General features: G+C 51.5%; 1 protein-coding gene across 3 annotated transcripts in view; it reads right to left on the bottom strand.

Annotated features, from left to right (window-relative positions):
- The window catches only part of PLCG2 (phospholipase C gamma 2), a 142,882-nt gene that overhangs the window by 60,650 nt on the left and 64,061 nt on the right, over nucleotides 1–18,171 (bottom strand). For all 3 annotated transcript variants that reach the window (XM_036993778.2, XM_036993779.2, XM_036993777.2), the window contains 5 exons: nucleotides 17,529–17,672; nucleotides 15,492–15,585; nucleotides 14,964–15,011; nucleotides 7,187–7,271; nucleotides 5,026–5,109 (listed from right to left, as the gene is read on the bottom strand). In XM_036993778.2, the coding sequence (XP_036849673.2) occupies nucleotides 5,026–5,109; nucleotides 7,187–7,271; nucleotides 14,964–15,011; nucleotides 15,492–15,585; nucleotides 17,529–17,672 (455 nt within the window). The remainder of the gene's footprint in view (nucleotides 1–5,025; nucleotides 5,110–7,186; nucleotides 7,272–14,963; nucleotides 15,012–15,491; nucleotides 15,586–17,528; nucleotides 17,673–18,171) is intronic.

Here is an 18,171-nt window from a genome sequence, read left to right as displayed (position 1 = left end):
TGTGATATTCCCTGGAATCCTCCACCAAAATATCACCACAATGCTAACCACTCACACCCATCTAAACCTGGAAGAATAAGTATTAAACTTAGAGTTTATATATCACAGGTAAGTTTGGAGGCATTTTCTTTTTATTCATGTGCACTTTCTACTTTTAGTTTAGAACATTTGTTAATGAATGTGTACTACTTTACTTATAATAGTGTATTCAAACATCAGAAGTGAATTTCCTATCGAGTACCACCTGGCCTTCTGCTTCGGTACAGTAAGCAATCCAAGGACACGTTGGGAAACCCCCCAGTTTTGACCACGTTGGGCTTTTTGATGCAGGACAGAGAGTAAGGAGCAGGAGGGGATGGGCTTCCCCCCATCCCCACCATCCTGGGATGATTCTGCCCCCTGAAAAGACCAGCTGACAGCAATACCAGATACCATGTTCCAGGGGCCAGCTGTATGCCAGACACTCTGGTGGTGACTGATACCTACAAGCTCTCCTAAGCGGCACTGACACTGGGTACTGTCACCCCCATAGGGCAAACAAGACTGAGGGCCCGGAAATGCAATGTTTCTCTTGGCTGAAAGTAATGCCCAAGAAAGATGAGTGCCACCTTAAAGAAAAGAGATACCAGAGTTGTTTTCTATTTTTACAGGCAGACAAGCAACAGAAAACACCTACAGTGACTCCAGGGGGACAGTCACAGGATGGTGAAGGGCTGCGTGTTGATGTTTTCTGGCACCTGGCAGGACCGGGAGGCCTCTGTCCTCTGAATTGCACTGGATCTGGTTTGGGAGCTGCTAGAAAGCAGCTTGAACCTTGTGTTCATGGGAACCCATGTTGGATAGACCTTTAAGGTGGTAGTCACACCCTTGCATTGTCCCTGTAACTTGCAAAAATAACAGGACGTAACAATGATGTGTAAATGATTACATGATGATGTTACAGACAGCTGTGGCACCCATCTTGCTGCCTTTGAGGGTGCAAACAGCCGGGCAGGGGGTGGCCTCCCACCAGCAAGAAGCTGGAGCCCTCAGTCCTACAACTGCAAGGTGCTGAATGCTGCTACAGCCACATGAGTCTGGAAGCAAGACTTTTTCCCATTTGAGCTTCAGATAAGACCACAGCCCCAGCCTCAATCTTCAATGTAACCTTTTGAAACTCCATAGCAGAGAATTCAACTAAGGTGTGCCTGGATGCCTGAGCCCCAGAAACCATGAGAGAACAAGTGGGCACAGTGGGCATACCGCTCTGCAGCTATGTGTAAGCAGTGCAGACCCTTACACATTTCCAGAGGACCGACTGGAGGGAACCAAAACAGGCCATACAAATAGCAGGGGGTAAAAACCACCAGGGTAGATGAACAAGCAGTAACTACCTCTTCCCACGGGGGTAAAACTCAAGTCCTGGCCTGACAGCAAGACTGAAATCAGGCAGGCGTCCTTGTTTATAATCAGGGCCTGTAAATGCCTGACCCCCCAAGCCTCCACTAACCAAGAGGGCTTCCCAAGTTTTGGTGGGGAGAAAGCAAAAGGCAGTAGTAACAAAGCTGGGATTTAGATTAATATTTAAGGAAGAAATAATACTATGTCTTAGGTTTGCTTCAAAATCATGTAAGAAGGAAGTGGGTGTGGGTCTGGGTGAAATAAGATGGCCAGGAGTTGATCACTGCTGAAGGTCTGCTATACTATTCATCTTTGTATATGTTCAAAATTCCCCTTAATACAAAAGTTTTAAAAATCTAAGAGAAGTAATCAGTGGCTGGGCACTGAAGCTGGACAAAGGAGAACTCAGATCCGAGCTCTGCAGCTTACTAGCTGCATAACCCTCAGCAAGTAACTGAGTCTCAGTGTCCTCACCGGTAAAATGGGGATAACACTACCCCCCACAAAGGGTTGTGCAGAGAAAAAAATGTATGTAAAACACTTAGCACAAGACCCAGCATATAGTTCATACTTGGAAACTGTTAGCTATGACCTCTACTCATAATGTTGTTATTATAGACCTAGGTAGAAGTGTCCCCAAAAGGGGGCACATACGGAATTAAAATTTTCTTCTTCCCATTGTGGCCAAACTTTTGGAAGCTTTGAAGCTTGCGAGCAGCACATAAACATGTGTTTAGGCACAAGGATGAACTGGCAGCCTCAAGACAGACACCTATAGTTACTGATGAGCAGGAACCTACTTGTTAAAACTAGGCCTGGGAGCTGTCAATCATCATAAACAGTCCTGTGTCCCCAAGGAACCCAAGAAATCAGGCTGAGCCACTTGGAGCACATAGCTCATACTTTTCTCTGCCCTGTGCTGCCCGCCAGGAGCTCAGGAGGTAAACTGCATGCTAACAGGTTAGGGAGCGCTTACCTACAAAATGACCGTGAGGTTTCTCTCAAGGGGCTACAGAGTTTGACGTTTTGGTATTCAAATTTCAAGTCACTGAATTAAAATATGCAAGTCCAAACCCAGCAGTTTTACCCTCCCATGTGGAGACCAGAGGCCGCCCTGTGCGAAGGAGTCTTTCGGGCCCAGTGGACGTCATCACTTAGTTGACAGACCTGGGTGGGGGGTGGGAACCTGGGCAAACCAGAGAGGGCATGCTTCCCTTCCACTCCGACATCCCCTTGGCGAACTCAGGATTCATATACATTCAGCTCATTTTGAGACCACTGAAGACATTAGACAGGCCAAGCAATCAAACGCAGGCTGACTGGGGCAGTCTGGCCACCAGGGACAACTTCTGGCACCGACATTTTTACTCCCAAAATTGAGCAATCCAGGGTGCTGCAGGAACATTCAGGAATTCTGTAGAAATCTGACTCAGATTTCCTTCTCTCCCTTCCCTCTCTCAAACATACACACACATCAGCCTGAAGAAGAACCGTAATGGAAACTGCAGGTTGAAACATGTCTCATGTGGAATTTTATCACAGCAGAGACCATCAGTGGTCCTGTGCTGGCCGGTGAGATCGCTTTTGTGCAAACTTGATTCTCAAGCTTTGCCTGCCATCTGTCTGATGAGACGACATCCCGAAATTTCAAGGCAACCAATTATAAACACTGTTATTTGCAACTACTTATCTTGAGTGAATCAAGCTTTTTCTCAATCCCGGCCAACCGCATAAGACAGTGATTGCCATTAGGCCGGTTTTCATTTGGACGCTGCCATCAACATTCTCAAGAACCGACTATAAATAAAAGTTACAGATTTTAACCTACGAAGTGTTTTCATCAGCTTTTATGCAGTTTTTTTAAGTTCAAGTTTCATGTAAAAAGAGGGTACAGAGGGATCACATAGTTTTAAAAGTTTTATAACCAATGACCTGACTTAATACCCTCATTTTATAGAGGAGACGAAGTAAGGGGATAAAAATGGCTTTGCCCAAAACCAACTGGTCAGTTAGAGGTCCAGCTGGGGCTGGAGTCCAGGTCTTTCAACTTCCAAAGCCTATAATCTTTCTACTCTATTTGGCAAGCCAGGAACTAATTATCACATATGTGAAAAAATGAACATACTGAAACTGAATTTTTTACTCTATAAAAGAATGTATTTCTCCCCCATCTAGGCAGACAGAAAAATGCTTCTCCCATTCCTCTACCTCAGATACATCCAACGTCCCATGGGCAGGGGTCACCTATGGAGACCTTATCCCGTGGCCAGCCTGCAGGCCTGCACCCACACCATGGGTAACTGTCTTCCAGCGACTTCCACGCTCATCCCTGTAAAATGTCTGCCCTTTCAACCCCAATCCCTCCACAGAACCCAGTGGGATAGGAATCACTGCCCCCACTGCACAGATGAGAAGACAGAGAGTGGTCAGTGGCTGACCCAAGATCACACAGCTCACCGGAGAAACCAGATTCACCAAGGTCTAAGTCCCACATCCTCTCTGCCACCTCCCAGCTCTGCTCTGCACCCACCTCTGCGGCCTGCAAAGCCCTTTGCCAACATTAATGGCAGCAGTTCGTGTATGTGGGGTGCATGCCACCCATCAGGCACTGAGCTCCATGCCCTGCAGCCAATGTCCCACTTTGTAAGCTTTATACTTTATGGAACTTTTTGTACTGCACAAGTAATGCACTACTTGGTCACAGAAAACTGAGGTATGCAAAGGAAAATCTAATGATCTCTCCCTCCCACCTTCCCAAACCTCTCCAGGACACACAAAATCAACATTAAATGAGAGGTGTGTTCTTCCACACTTTCTCGTTGTTCATAAGAACACTCACAAACATACACAGGGGGGGTTTTGTTTGTTTGATTAATCAGACGTAGCTCCTTATATGAACCTGCTGCTGGCGTCCCTCACAAAACATCGTGAACATCCCTACAGATCAACAGAAATGCAGCTGACTCGGGCTTCTCACTCAACTGCAAAATGTTGTGTAGTGTGCATGGACCATATCTCATCCAGCTATTGCTCCCTGAGAGACAGTCAGATGGTTCCCAGTTATTTTGCCAGCATGAAAAGTGCTGTAATAAACAATCTGGTAATATAGTCTTAGGTCCCAGGGCTTTCGTTTCTCTAAAACAGAGACCCCAAAATGCCACTGCCCGGTCAAAATATATGCACATCTTCATTTAATTTTTTAAAAATTAAAATCATCAAAAAGTATACTCATTAGAAAAATGAATAAAAGTATAAAAAGAAGGACCCCACACACGCATAATCTCTCAACCCAGAGGTGGTTAATATTAATAATGTGATAAACTTCCTCCCCAAATGAAATCATGTAATAGTTAACTTTTTTACTTTCACAGACTCAGATGAAATTCCAGTCAGACTTCGTGCCGTTCACATTCCCATCAAGAAGGCAGGCAAGCACCATCCCCCACATCTTTCCCATCACTCTATCACACTCTGAAGCACTTGCCAATCTAATAGAAGAAAATGGCATGTCCTTGTCATTCTCACCTGGCACTTCCTTGACCAGGGGGGAGACTGCACGCTTCTCAGGGGTTTCTTAGGAAAGTGCCAGACATCCGGACACAAGGAAACAGACACATTTCATCATTTGCTCAAGAATCGGCTTACCAATCTTTGCTGTTCAAACATAAGTTTTTTATAGAAGACATGGAACTGTTCAAAGCTGAGTTCATCTTTGTGGGCGCCGATTTCCTATAAATACAAAAAAAAAAAGTGACCACACGGTTTTTGATGGGTCCACCACAAGAAGGCCTCCTCCCTGTTCACAGAAATAGAACGGCTTTTCTACAACAGTGGCTAAAATCAAACTCCCATTCCTCTGAACCCAAACTCTCCACAAGTTTCCTAATTTACCTGCCTGGAGAACATGCCCCCCAGGGACCCCACCAGGTAAGACCTTGACCCCAAGAGGGAAGAGTCTGGGCCAGAACTCCAGCAGCCACAGGGCAGACCTCCTCCTTTGGGGGGAGGCAGAAGACAATTTCAAATCTAGACATATTTATACGGTAGGTACAAAGAGGTCATTTTAAAGGCACAAAAAAACTAACCAAGCTTTGGAGTTAGAGCACAACCCCCTGGGGCTCAGAACAGCCCATGGGAGAGCAATGCCCCCTCAGTTACTTAATGGTTTGGGGCAATTTACTCAACCCTTTCAAACCCTCAGTTTCTTCATCTGTGAAGTGGGGGAATCACCACTACCTTCTTAAGACTTCCCTGAAACCACACCAGGTGACACCTACATAACACCTCCACAGTGAAGACTCGATAAGGAACCAATGTCCGATGACGTGAGGCTGTGGTAAATGCCCGCCCATCTCTCTGCTGGTCCTTATCCCCACCCTCCTGTGTTTTTGCCTTCCTGGATTAGTAGGGATGCTGGGGGAAGGTCAAAAAGATGCTTGATCAAGGGAGGAACAACCTAAGACAGGCACAGTCGCAGGGGGGCCATCAGGTAAGAAATTGGGGATCAACAGAGGTGAGGCTTAGAACCTCACCCCCCCTGTTTTGAGAGAAATCTTCTGCATCCGTGGATGTTTTATTGCCCTTATCTAGCTTGGATTAATACTTAGTCTACAGGCACACATCTGATCATCTACATTTGCCCTCTTATAGTACTAAACTATGCTTTCTACCTTTATCTTGCATCTACCTACCACTTCAGCATTTCATTAAAAAAAATAAGAGAGAAATGTGGGATTCACATATAAATCAAGTATAAAAATCAAATGAATAATCATATCTGACTTGATTGTTTATAGTTCATGATGCATGATCAAAACCGAAAGTTTCTGTGATGACTGCCCTTGCACTGTTCACCATCTAAGAACTTATTCACTATGTAAGAACTTGTTCACCATGTAAGAACTTGTTCGTTATGCTTCAGAAGATGGGAGACTGTTGAGAATTAGGCTTGGGGTGGATTAATGATTGTACATTGAATTGAATCCCCTATACAGAATTTTATTGTTGTTAACAACCAGTTGATCAATAAATATGAGAGATGCCCTCTCAAAAAAAAAAAGATGCTTGATCAGCCATAAAGTGGGTCAGCTCTTCCAGGCATTCACTGGTACAAAATGAATGAGCATTTTCAGCAGGAGAATCCTGTGGCTGGGGGGGTGAGTGGGGGGGCCACTGCTGACATGGCCACCAACTCCTCCAGCGGGGGCTACTGGCCTGGAGTGTGGTTGCATTCCTTGACAAGAATCGGTACCCGAGCACCAGAAAGGAGGCCTGCACGCTATCCCCACCCTCACACCGTTCAGAAATGTCCCACCTGACCTGCTCTATGTCATCACGCACAGTGACTTTACCTGCCCCAGATCTATCAGCAGCTTAATCACACAAGAACAGAAATTGAATGATGGGGGGATGGAGGGAAGGGCAGCAGGAAGCAGGGGGAAGCAGAGAAGAACCAATTCTGACAACCAGGACTTGCATAGAAAATGCCACATTCCTGGCAACCTACATAAGGAATTTTTCACATTTTCCAAAAAAAAAAAAAAAAAAAGAACACATCCATTCACGTTACTAGAAGAGAAATGGGCTGTGGGAACATGCGGGAGAGGGAGGGTCAGGCTGGAGATGTTCTTCAGGCAGCCTGGTAAACCGGGTCCTCAGGGTGACATCCCCATGAGAACACGGTCCTAGGGCTCGACTGAGACACATGAACCTGTAGGTAAAGGACTTTCTCGGGCACCACTTAATGGAGATCAAGGCACAAGTGACCCTGAGGTCACAAAATCACCAGGCTGAGCTACACACTTACCACGAACTTATCTTTGAGGAACTTGGCGCTGCTCACTTTGAAGTTGACCAGGGGCAGGACGGTCTTCAACTCTCGGAGGCTGATGCTGGAAAAGAGGAAGCCCAGCTCCGTCACCCTGGGAGGTTCAACACAGAGGGTCTGGCTGCTCCCATCAGCTCCCGCTGCGGGCGAGCAGACCCGGGGTCTCCGGGAAGAGCTGGCCAGCAGATGTCTAGGGAGCACTACCCGGGAACAAGAGACCCTGGGGTTCAAGGTGGGGGTGACACCCCATGCACGACCCCGGTCTCCACCCGTCAGGAACGGCTGTGGGTGCCGGTCACCCGGGAGATTCTCGGTGTGAGCACAACACGGTGCCAGATGACAAGACAACCTTTGCAGAGAGGCAATGTCATCACAGGGGCTCAACCAAGGAGAGGTCACTGAAGGTTGGGGAGAAGGAGCAGGTGGCCGAACTTATCTGAGCACCTACTATGTGCCAGGCTGCCCTGGGCATCATCCAAGCAATAGTGCTCCTAACTTCTCACTATGTTGGACCCCCTCCACGGTGTAAATTGTCGACCCCTGGGGCTCAGAACAGGCCATGGGGGCAGGTGCTGGGGATCTGCCCCTCAGAATCAGAGAGGGACAGCAGCACACCCTGGGTCTGAATCAGATCCCAAAGCGTACAGTCATTGGGCCACAACACGCAGACCCTCACGAGTATGTTCACCCGGGCTGGGCAGCAAGATTTGGTGTAAGAGGAGAGGGGGGATGGTGCACTCCAGTAACAGGGAAAACAGCGGGAATAGTGCCGACGATGACAGTCACAACAGCTGACACTTACGTGGTGTGCATTCAATGCCAGGCATGTCCTGGGACACACACACACACACGCAAAGCCCTCAGGACCTTCTGAGATGGGTACTGCCCTCGTCTCCACATTCCAGGTGAGGAACTGAGGCTCAGAGAGATTCGGTGCTTGCAGGTGGGAGGTGGACTCCGGGGCAGCCTGCCGCCAGGTCTGCATTGAGTGCTGCACTGACCGCTGCCCAGCATGGCAAGAATGCTGGGGAGGGGTGGAATTAGGGTGTGGGTCAGAGGCATGGGGTCCAGAACCCTGTGGCTGCAGAGCCGGGCAGCCGGCAGGGTGAGAGGGTGGTCAGGGGACCGCTGGTGTGATCAGAGGAAACTGCTGTGCTCTTGGAGACACGAGAATGGACAGGGGCTGTGTGTGGCCAAGAAAGGAAGCCTGCCCAGGATGTGGGCAGAAAAAGGCCCAGCTTCCCCACCACTGTCAACTTGACCTTGGCCGGGACACCAGGAAGGAAACAGCACGTCACACTCTGCAGCTGCCCCTGGCGACAACTATGTGGGACTCCTGGCGTCCCTGTGTCTCCACCACCAGCCTTCTTGCAAGACTCTAGTCTAGCGGCATCCCTCACACTGGGGATCGTCACCTACGAATGCTTCCCGCCCCCCACCTAATACCAAGGCCAGCACCGCGGGCCTCCCCAGATGCTGCTGAGAGAACGAAAGCCTCTGGAGAGCTGGGGGGCGCTGACCGGAAAAGAATCGAGCAGGCTGGTCGACACCCCCTTTCTGACCCAGCCCCAAGGTGTCCGGGAACTGGCCAGGGCAGGATGAAGGGAGAGGAATGGTGGGGGCTGGCAGCACAAGAGGAGGCGGGGAGAGGGTCTCCCCACCACGGGGCTCATCAAGGACCAAGGGAGAGGTCAGAGTTCCCTCAGGAACCCAGAAACTCCAGACAGAAGTGGGGCTGAGATACCTTCCCATGTCCAGGAACAAAGAGACGGCTGGGGGCCAGTGGAGCAAACACAGGGCCCCAGGGCACGAGAATCTGAGCGGGGGACATTTGAGCCCACCTCGTCCGAAAGTCCCACCTCACAGCGGGGCAGCTGGGCCCCCAGGTAGATGTGGGGACCAAAGAGCTCCTCTGAGCCTCAGTGCCCGGACCCGCCCCGCTACTTGCCTCCCCGCCCTCGCCCACCCACCTGGGCCTGTGGACCTGTCTGCACCCCTCACCCCCGGCCAGGACAGGCACACTCACCGCCCAGCTGCTGGAGGTAAGAAGCCAGCAGTTCCCGGCTTCAGCCCCTCCCCGTCCAGGACTTGCCATCAGATAAAGGGCGCCTCAGCCAAAGTCACATTGGGCATCTGACTGTTGCGAACATGCTGCCTTCTGGCCTCAGTTCAGGACAGCTCTGCAGGGCCGCCCTGAGCTCCCTGTGGGGTCGGCTGAGGCCGTGGCTGTGGCTGCCACACAGCCCAACTCCTGGCGCTGCCTTCAGTTCCCCAGATGCTGATCCCCAACACCCTCTCCGATAAGCTTCCTGCGCACAAACCCACATCTAAGATTCTGCTTCCTGAGGACTCAACCCGTGACAGGGGGACAGGGACTGGAGCAATCTCTTCAGGGGAGGGGTGGCAAACATAATCCTCCGGGGGCCACGAGCAGCCCTCCTCTTCCGCGATAACTGTGGCATTGTCCCTTCTCAGCCTGGCACAGCCCCAGCTCCTGCAACACTGCACCCGGGCAGCCTTTACCCAACAGCCAAGGGTGGCAGCCCGGGAAAACCTTCTTGCCACCCTGAGGCTGGACCAACACCTCCACCACCCCCAGCTTCTTATAACAATAATGACAATAATAAACACCATTCAGTCTTTTGCCATAAATCAGGCACCATCCATGCACTTTTCACATTCAATCTCCCGGAATCCTAGGAGTAGGAACTATTATCTCTCTTTTACAGATTAGGAAACTAAAGTACAGAGAAAGTAAGTAATTTACCCAATTTAACCAGTAAGTGTTAGGGCTGAGATTCAACCATCAACCCTGTCCAGCAGAACTTTCCACAATGATGGAAAGGTTCTAGGCCTGGGCTGTCCTGTGCAGCCACCACTGGGAACATGTGGCTACTGAACACTTGAAATGTGGCCAGCGCATCCAAGGAACTGAATTTTTTATTTTATTTCATTTTAATTAATTTAGATTTAAATAGCCACAAGTGGCTAGTAGCCACCAAATCAGACAGAGCATCTCCAGAAGCCTGCTTTTCTAAGTAGGGTCCCTGGACAAGCTGGGGATTTGTTAAAAAAATGCACATTCTTGAGCCCCACGCCAGACGCAGTGAGGCAGATCTCTGCAGGGTCGGCTGTGCAAGCCCATGGCTAATGCCCCCCGCAGTCCCCAGTGCTAGAGCAGACGGCTGACCGATTATTAACAGCATGAAACCTCCTCACGTTCCCGCTGACGGACAGAACCGCACCCACACGCCGGCCTCCCACCTGCGGCCCCGCCCCCTCCCACTGGGAAGGCCCAGCCCCGTCTCCCCCCGCCCCGCCCCCGGAAGCACACACTCAGCTTTGGCACATCCAGGGTTATACGCCGCAGGGCAAAGCGCAAACGAGGGAAGGCGCACAGGAGACAAAGTGCTGCTGGCCTTGGGGACCGCTGTCCCCTCTGTGGGGCTCGGCCCCCATGAGCCTCCCTGCGAGGAATACACCTTCTGGGATCTTGTAGGAGGTTCTGGGGCTTACTCAAAGGAGTTATTCTGACCACAAAAATTCTTACTTTATGTATGACCTTACAACCTGATTCCCAGATGGGAGCCAACTGAACTCCCAAGGCTCAGAAAGGGAGAGAGGGGTTCTGGAAGTCTGGCCAAGATCCCCGCGGGCCCAGGCCCTCCAGGCCCAGAAGCATCACAAGGAAAGCTCCCAAAGCTAGAATGTTCCGTTTGCCTGCATTAGGTCTGGGAACGAAAAGGTAGGACTTTCATTCATGCGACACACACCAGGCAGACTGAGCCGGCCAGATCTCTGACCTCTAGGGCCCCCCAACACCCCTGGGCAGTAGCCCCACGGGAGAGACTCGGCAGCAGGGCAGGACAGTGCCGCAGGCCCTGCCGCGTCAAGGCACAGCAGCCCCTCAGGGCTTCCGGGAGGGTCCCGTCGCGGGTTTACTCTGAACTCAATTTACTGGAAACGTGATGCGAGGGAAAACTGTGCACAGACTAAATGACAGACTAAAGGCAAAACTTCAAGCCAAATGTCAAATGCCCACTGGCCAGTTGAGAACATAGGCACTGACATAACGTCTGTGAAGAGCTGCAATGCAATGTCCACATTCCCATGGTTCAATGTGCACTGACCATAGTCTAACCCTCCCCTCCTGTGTGTGCTGGACTTGGTGATTTATCCCCAAAGAATGGAGGCAGTGGGGGCAACTTTACATAGGAGAAACCTTCCACGTGTCACCTTGGCCAGGTGTTCGAGTTGGCATCACCCTCAACAAGCCACGGTGAGAACGCACCCCACGATGCGATGTGATGAGAGAGGCCTTCACCCCCACGGTGTTCTTCCCAAACACCCACAGCCACAGGCTACCCATAACTCCAGTCTGAGCACAGCAAAAATATATGGGACCAATACAAACCAAGGGACTTCGTACAAAACGCCTGAGATGTGCTCTTCAAAACTGCCAAGGTCATGAAAGACAAGGGAAGACTGAGAAACCGCCACAGACCAGAGGAAACCAAGGGGACGAACAAGCAAATGCCATGTGGGACATGCGGCTGGATCCCCGACCAGAAGGACGTTGGTGGAAAGAATGGTAAACTCCAAATAAAGCTGGGGTGTAGCCAACAGTCACGTACCATGTTGGTTTCTTAGTTTTGACAAATATACCATGGTGACGTACCCTGTGAACATTAGGGAAAACCGGACAAGGGTTTAGGGGAGCTTTCTGCAGGGGAGGGGAGGGGAGGGCAGGGAAAACAACAGGCACTGGCAAGGGGGTCCAAAAACAGAACCCTTGTGCATTGCTGGTGGGGGCGTCAAGTGCCTGCGGCCTCTGTGTGACAGTTTGTCAGAGTCCAACAGCACTACCATTCCATCTAGCTGTTCGATTGCAGCACTTCTGGGTAAAGCAGGGCACAAAGAACGGACATCAGGGACTCGAACGCCCACGTCCACAGCAACAATACTCACCACAGCCACAGGGAAAGCAGCTCAGGCGTCCATCAACAGATGAAGAGGCAGACAAAAGGTGGGCTAGCCATACGGTGGGAAATTAGGCAGCCTTCAAGAGGAAGGATGCTCTGCCACACGCGACAGCAACGTGGGTAAAACAGGAAGACACTGCGCTGAGTGAACTAAGCCAGCCACGAGAAGACAAGGACTGCACCATTCCTCTCATGGGGGGCCAAGGGCAGTCGGATTCAGGGAGACGTAAAGTGGACCAGAGGGTCCCAGGGGCTGGGCGAGGAGGAACAGAAGTTAGTCTTTAATGGGGACAGAGGTTCCGGTAACAGAGCACAGCGTTCATGCATTTAATCTCATGGGGAGTGTACGCTTAAGACGGTAAACTTTGTTACGTATATTTTCCTGCAATAAAACAAATTAAGTAGTTTTTAGTCACAGGTTGGGGTGGGGAAGGGACAATTTCTGCCACTGACCAGCTTTCAAGTGCATAACTTTAAAAGAAAAAAAAAGGGCCATTGAGCAGTGATAAGTAAGCCTTCACCCCAGTGCCACGCCCGATAAGTGAGCTGCTGTAGACAAGTTACTTAACTCCCCCAGCCTCACTGTCCTCGTAAAACGGATAAGGGGCCCCTAGCTCACCAGGCTGGGGACATTCCATAAGCATCCCCCAATTCTGGGACTCTGTAAAGTGCTCACCACGGTGGCTGCTGCAAACTGAGCTTTTAACAAATGCCAGCTGCTACCACTGTGCCCCCCGAGATGGTGAACAGTGGAAACGGTGCCCAGGAGAAGGCAGGCCAGCTGAGGGCCTGCCTCCCGCCGCCCTGTCTCTCCTTTGTTTTCCTTCAGGAAGCGCGGTTGGTCGTGGGCAGCAGGAAAGGAGGGGAACTTGGCAGAGGAGGAGTCGGTTGCCTTTTCATTGGCACCTTAAAGTTCCTTTTGAAAACCTCGGAAAGGCAGGATTTTCCACAGGTGGACAGAGCAAAACGACTGTGCAGGCTTCAGGGGAGGGAGAAGTCAGCGCAGAACAAGGAATCACAGACTTGCTCCAGGCGGCAGGCTCTGGGCCAGCTGACAGCAAGACGGGTCTCGGTGACGGACTTGCGAGAATCCGTTCTGAGCAGGACCAGAGGGATGCTTCCATTTCTTGACAACGGAAGACAGAGAAGCAGACCCTGGAACCCAGTCGAGAACCTTGTCCCACCACCACGTGGAGAGGGGGCCCAGGAGGGCTCCACCTGTCCTCCCAGTGCCAATCGCAACAGTGAATCACCCCTAAGCCACAGAGAAAGGAAACACTTAAGGGAGGCACCGCCTCTCAGGCTGAAAGAGAACATTGTGTCCAGAACCCTCCAACTCCGACCTCACAGGACCCACCTCTGTAACAGCAGAACTCGGCCAGGGCGCGGGGCCAACGCGAACACTGGCTGCATGGAGGAGGGAAGGGGAGAGGCGGGCAGTGACCAGCACGGAGAGCGCTGCTGGCTGACCTGCACCATCACCACCCTGTCCACCACTTTGCAGCTACTCTTCAAGTCACCCCACCCCCGGGTGGCATATGTAAGAGAGATGGCAGAGGCACACCCAAACGAGGCCACTAGTGATGGGGCACACTGTCCTGACACAGGCGCACACCTTTTGGGCACAAGACGGGAGAGTTGTGCAGGTCAGCCGCGGCTTCACACGTAAGACGGACATACCTTAACGGGGAATGGAGGGAAGGAGAAGCGTTTAAAATTTTGTGAATGGATCTAAGGTGAGGCTAAGTGATGCCGTGATTTGCAAAGTGCTTAGTTAGCAGCACAGTCCCATGGATGCTGAGGGCTTAGTAAGTGGTGGTACATTATTCCTAACTGAATCATAATCTTAAAAAAATGGATATGAGGCTGCTTAACCTCACCCGTAAAGAAAGAAATGCAAGTTTAAGCAAAAAATTCTGCTGTTTGCCTTTCACCCAACAGATTAACAAAGGTGAAAATCTGATGATACAGGGCATCAGGAAATTGCACCCCTGGTGGAAACAGGAGCTGCTATGCCTCCCTGAAAATGTTGGACTGGAAAATGCCTTACGGCTGGTACGCTGCTCTCTGAACTGACCCTGCTCTTAGCCCCCTCGCACTGTTTACAAACTGTAAGGCCCCAAGAGTTTCACAGCAGCGTGATTTACAATGATAACAAAGGACCACGAACACCGCTATGGCCTTCAAGAAGGAAATGATTTCTGATCAAATACAGAAATCACGCAGCACCCATCTGAGGACAAAAACTGTGTCTGTTACAACAACGTCCAGCAGCGAGCGTGCTGGTTGCCAACAGGGAACCCCTGCAAGGTGCGCTGCGAAGTGAGCGAGTACACAGGATTGTGTGTCAGCACGCCGCCCACCCCATGTCTCCCGGCCCTCACAACCATCACCCTTTAACTCGGTCCTTTACCTTCCATCTCTCCCCCGCTGCAAGGTTAAGGGCAGGGCCATGGCAACCCCGTCTCTGCCCCAGAGATGGCAGGGCTCCAGGGTGAAGACCTAGGTGATGGGCTCCAAGTGCTGTGCCGGAGAAGTCGTGTACCAGACGGACTCGAATTTCCCACTGCAACGAGGCCCCACGCAGGTGGACAGCTTGTTCCCGCGGACCCCTAGCCCCCAGCACAGCGTCTGGCACCTTGTAGGTCAGATCTGACCCCCGGAGGATCTTTCCACACCACAAAACACTATCCGAACCCTTGGGATGTTAAGGAAAAGAACTCTGGAGCTCAAAGTGATCTGGAGAGAACCGCAGAAGTGCGAGTGAACCTCACCTGTTTCTTCTGGTTTGATCCACAGAATAAATCTGCTTTCTCAGCCAACTGGGAAGAGAGTCGAGACAAAAAAGAGGGAGAAGTTAGAAAACAGCCCAAGCCTAGGTGAGTCCTACGGGACGAGGACAAAGGAGACAGAAAAGCAAAGGAAGGGTTTCCAACTCTCCGGCTCGGTGGAGAATTCCGTCCTCACGGCTGACCGTCCTCAGATCCGTCAGCCTCACCCCTTCTCACGTCCTTTAGGACAGAGCCCCCAGTCCTCCCTCAGACACACGGAGGCGGTTCTGTCTCGGTGGCACCGCACTCCTCACCCCGGCAGGCCCTGCCCAGGCCTGGCACTGAGCGGGGCTCTTCTGTGCACCCCTGGAGACCACAGCCACTACCGGGCACCTGCGGCCCACAGGACGCTCCAGCAGCCTCCACAGTGAAATGTCCCATTTTCCCTCCCTTCACCTATGTTGGCTAAAGGGGGGGCAGAATGAATGAACAAGTGAGTGAATACAGACAAAAGCAGACAAAAGCCAATACCTCTCAATGACAGTGGGTGTGGATGCATTCATCGCTTCCTGGTGTAAGATTTTCAAGCCAGAAAGCCACTTGGCCGCATCATCCTTAGAGTCAGCTGGAGGGGTAAACGAACACAAAGCTGTGGCTCCCTGGGAAGGCCTCTGCTTCGAGCCCTGGCCCCGCGCCTCCTCAGCCCCCCAGACTGCGGGGATGGGACACAATCGTGCTGTTTCTACTTCCGAGGAAGGGCACCTAGGAGTCATCTTCACACCTTCATGGGCCTAAGACCTGCTTTTTGTCTGAGATGAGGCCGCACGTCCACGAGGAACCTTCTGCAGCAGGGGCGACAAGTGGGTGACTGTTTTTTTAAAAGAGTATTAGCTTTTAGTCTTACACTAATGTGTAAGAGGCAGGGCCTGAGATAACCCACACCACAATCCCCAGCAGCCCTCCACTGGGAGAGAGGCGCCAAGCAGGCGATGCTGATGCCCACGAGGGAAGGGGCAAGACGCAGTGGCTAAGGGATGGGCATCATCGCCAAGTGCCCCCACACCACTTCAAGGCTGTGTGATGTTCAACTGGGGGCTTACGCCTCTGGACCTCGTTTCCTCATCGATAGAATGCAGCTAGCAATGCCAACACCTCGTTGAGTTACTGAACATCTCCTAACAACCAGGGACCTTGTCGGTCTGGAAGAGAGCCTGCCGAGGTCGCTGCTCCCTCTGCCCATGTGGATGAGGAGAAAACTAAGTTCAGAAGAGTCAAGAGACCTGCCCCAGAGGCAGTAAGCAAGAAGCTGGAGTCCGGGTCCAAGTCTTGCCCGTCTCTCTACCTGACCTTGAAATCCAGGGGGCAGAAGAGAGACCCCAGGGAGGCACTGACATGCTGGCCTCTGAGTCTTCCTTGGGCTCTCTGGGTCCGCCTACCCAGAGCAGTGGCCAGGCCTCAGCCTGCAGCGGGGCTGAGTGGACACACTTGTGAAAGTTTACAGACCCCCACCACCACCACCGCTCTCCCGTCCCATCCCTGCCACCTGCCACACGCCGTCAGTCAGATATCCACATCCAGCTTCCTACTTCCTGCCTCACATGTGATGCTGTCTGCCTGAACCATCCTCCCTCTTTCCTCCCAACTCCTACTGATGCCTCAAAACCCAGTTTCAAAGTCACCTCCTCTGCAAAGCTGCCCCTGGAATTAGGCACTGTGTGCTCCTACAGCACACTGCTTATGCTCAGACTATAGCTCTTATCACAGTGGACGGGAGGTTCCTGTCCACACGTCTGTCTCCCCAAGTGGACAGTGAGTTCCTGAAAGGCAGCAACTGTGTCTTATTCATCTTTCCAGCCCCCCTGATTTCTGGCACAACCTAGCACAGAGCATCTGCCCAAAAGACGCCTGATGAAAGCATGAATGAGAAATCAGATCAGTGGAACCTATCTGACCCCAAATGAAATCTCCTTAACAGAGTGTCCCCCAACTTTGGTCAACTTTTAATGGTAGTCATCTTCTCTCATCAGTCTGATGTATGTGCAGTTCCATGGCAATGCAGTCTAGCACAGGACGTGAAGGAGCTGCAGCTTCTGCCCAAGTGAAGGCCTCTCACAGGCCTCTTTGGCTTTTTGGTGTGTTCACAGGGATGGCCACAAATCTCGCCTTCAGATATGCATGTCTCTGTATGTGCACACGTGTGTGACGCATGTGTGGGTGCATGCGTGTGCTGTGTGTGCATGTCTACACGTGGGAGAGACAAGATTTACTCAGCAGTTAAGCTGGATAAATGGCATAGGTCAGGCTGTCCGCATGAGCCAGGCAGGCCCTTAACATAATCCGTACAACATCTGAATGAGGTGGGCATTACCATTCTCCCTGTTTCACAACTGAGCAAACTGCTGCTCAGAGAGGCTGAGTAGCTTGCCCAAAGACACACAGCTGAAAGGGGGCAGGGTTAGGATTCAAAACCATGATGCCCCCAAGCACACATTCATGAGCAGGCAGGGAGAGCATTCTGCTACAGGGGACGTCCTGGGAAGGGACCACGGCACGCGGATGTGCACCCACCTGATAAACTGAGCGTGCTGAGGACGAACTGGGTGCCATACAAGATGGTGAAGCAGCAGTCTTCCTTCTGGCGGACTGCTTTTGCACGCTCGAAATCCTTGGAGCTCTTCCCCGGGCGGATTTCCTTTATCTCCATGATATCCACTAAAGGAGAAGTCACACAAGCCCATTAGAGGCCGGAGTTATTCCACCCGAGGCTGCAGCCACCCGCCTGCACCCCGCACACAGCCTAGCTCCTCTGCTCCCAGAATGCAGACCCGCTGTGCCAGACCCCCAGCTCCGCCTGAACTGCAAGATTATGTGCAGTTAAATAAAATGTCTGCTGTATTAGGCCACCAAGTACTGGAATAACTATTGTGCAACAACAGATAATGGAAGCACAGAGGAACCCATCCTCCCTATAACCCGCTGCTGCCATGTGAGTCCAACCCCCTCACGGCCAAAACCTGCTGGGCCATCTTTTGACCTCCTCCCCACAAAAGATGACTACCCGACCTAAGGGTGACCTCCTTCCTCCAAAGGATGGCCACCTGACCCAAGGGAGACCCCTGGGTAGCACAACCAGTGAAATGTCACAAAGAGACAAGCTCAGCCAGTCCCATCCTCCCCTTTCTTCTATCAGAAAATCACCTTTTCTTGGGAT

The sequence above is a fragment of the Manis javanica genome, chromosome 17 (assembly GCF_040802235.1).
Source record: "Manis javanica isolate MJ-LG chromosome 17, MJ_LKY, whole genome shotgun sequence".
NCBI lineage: Eukaryota > Metazoa > Chordata > Mammalia > Pholidota > Manidae > Manis > Manis javanica.
The sequence above is the reverse complement of the archived record's forward strand: the minus strand, read 5'-3'. Positions and strand labels throughout refer to the sequence as shown.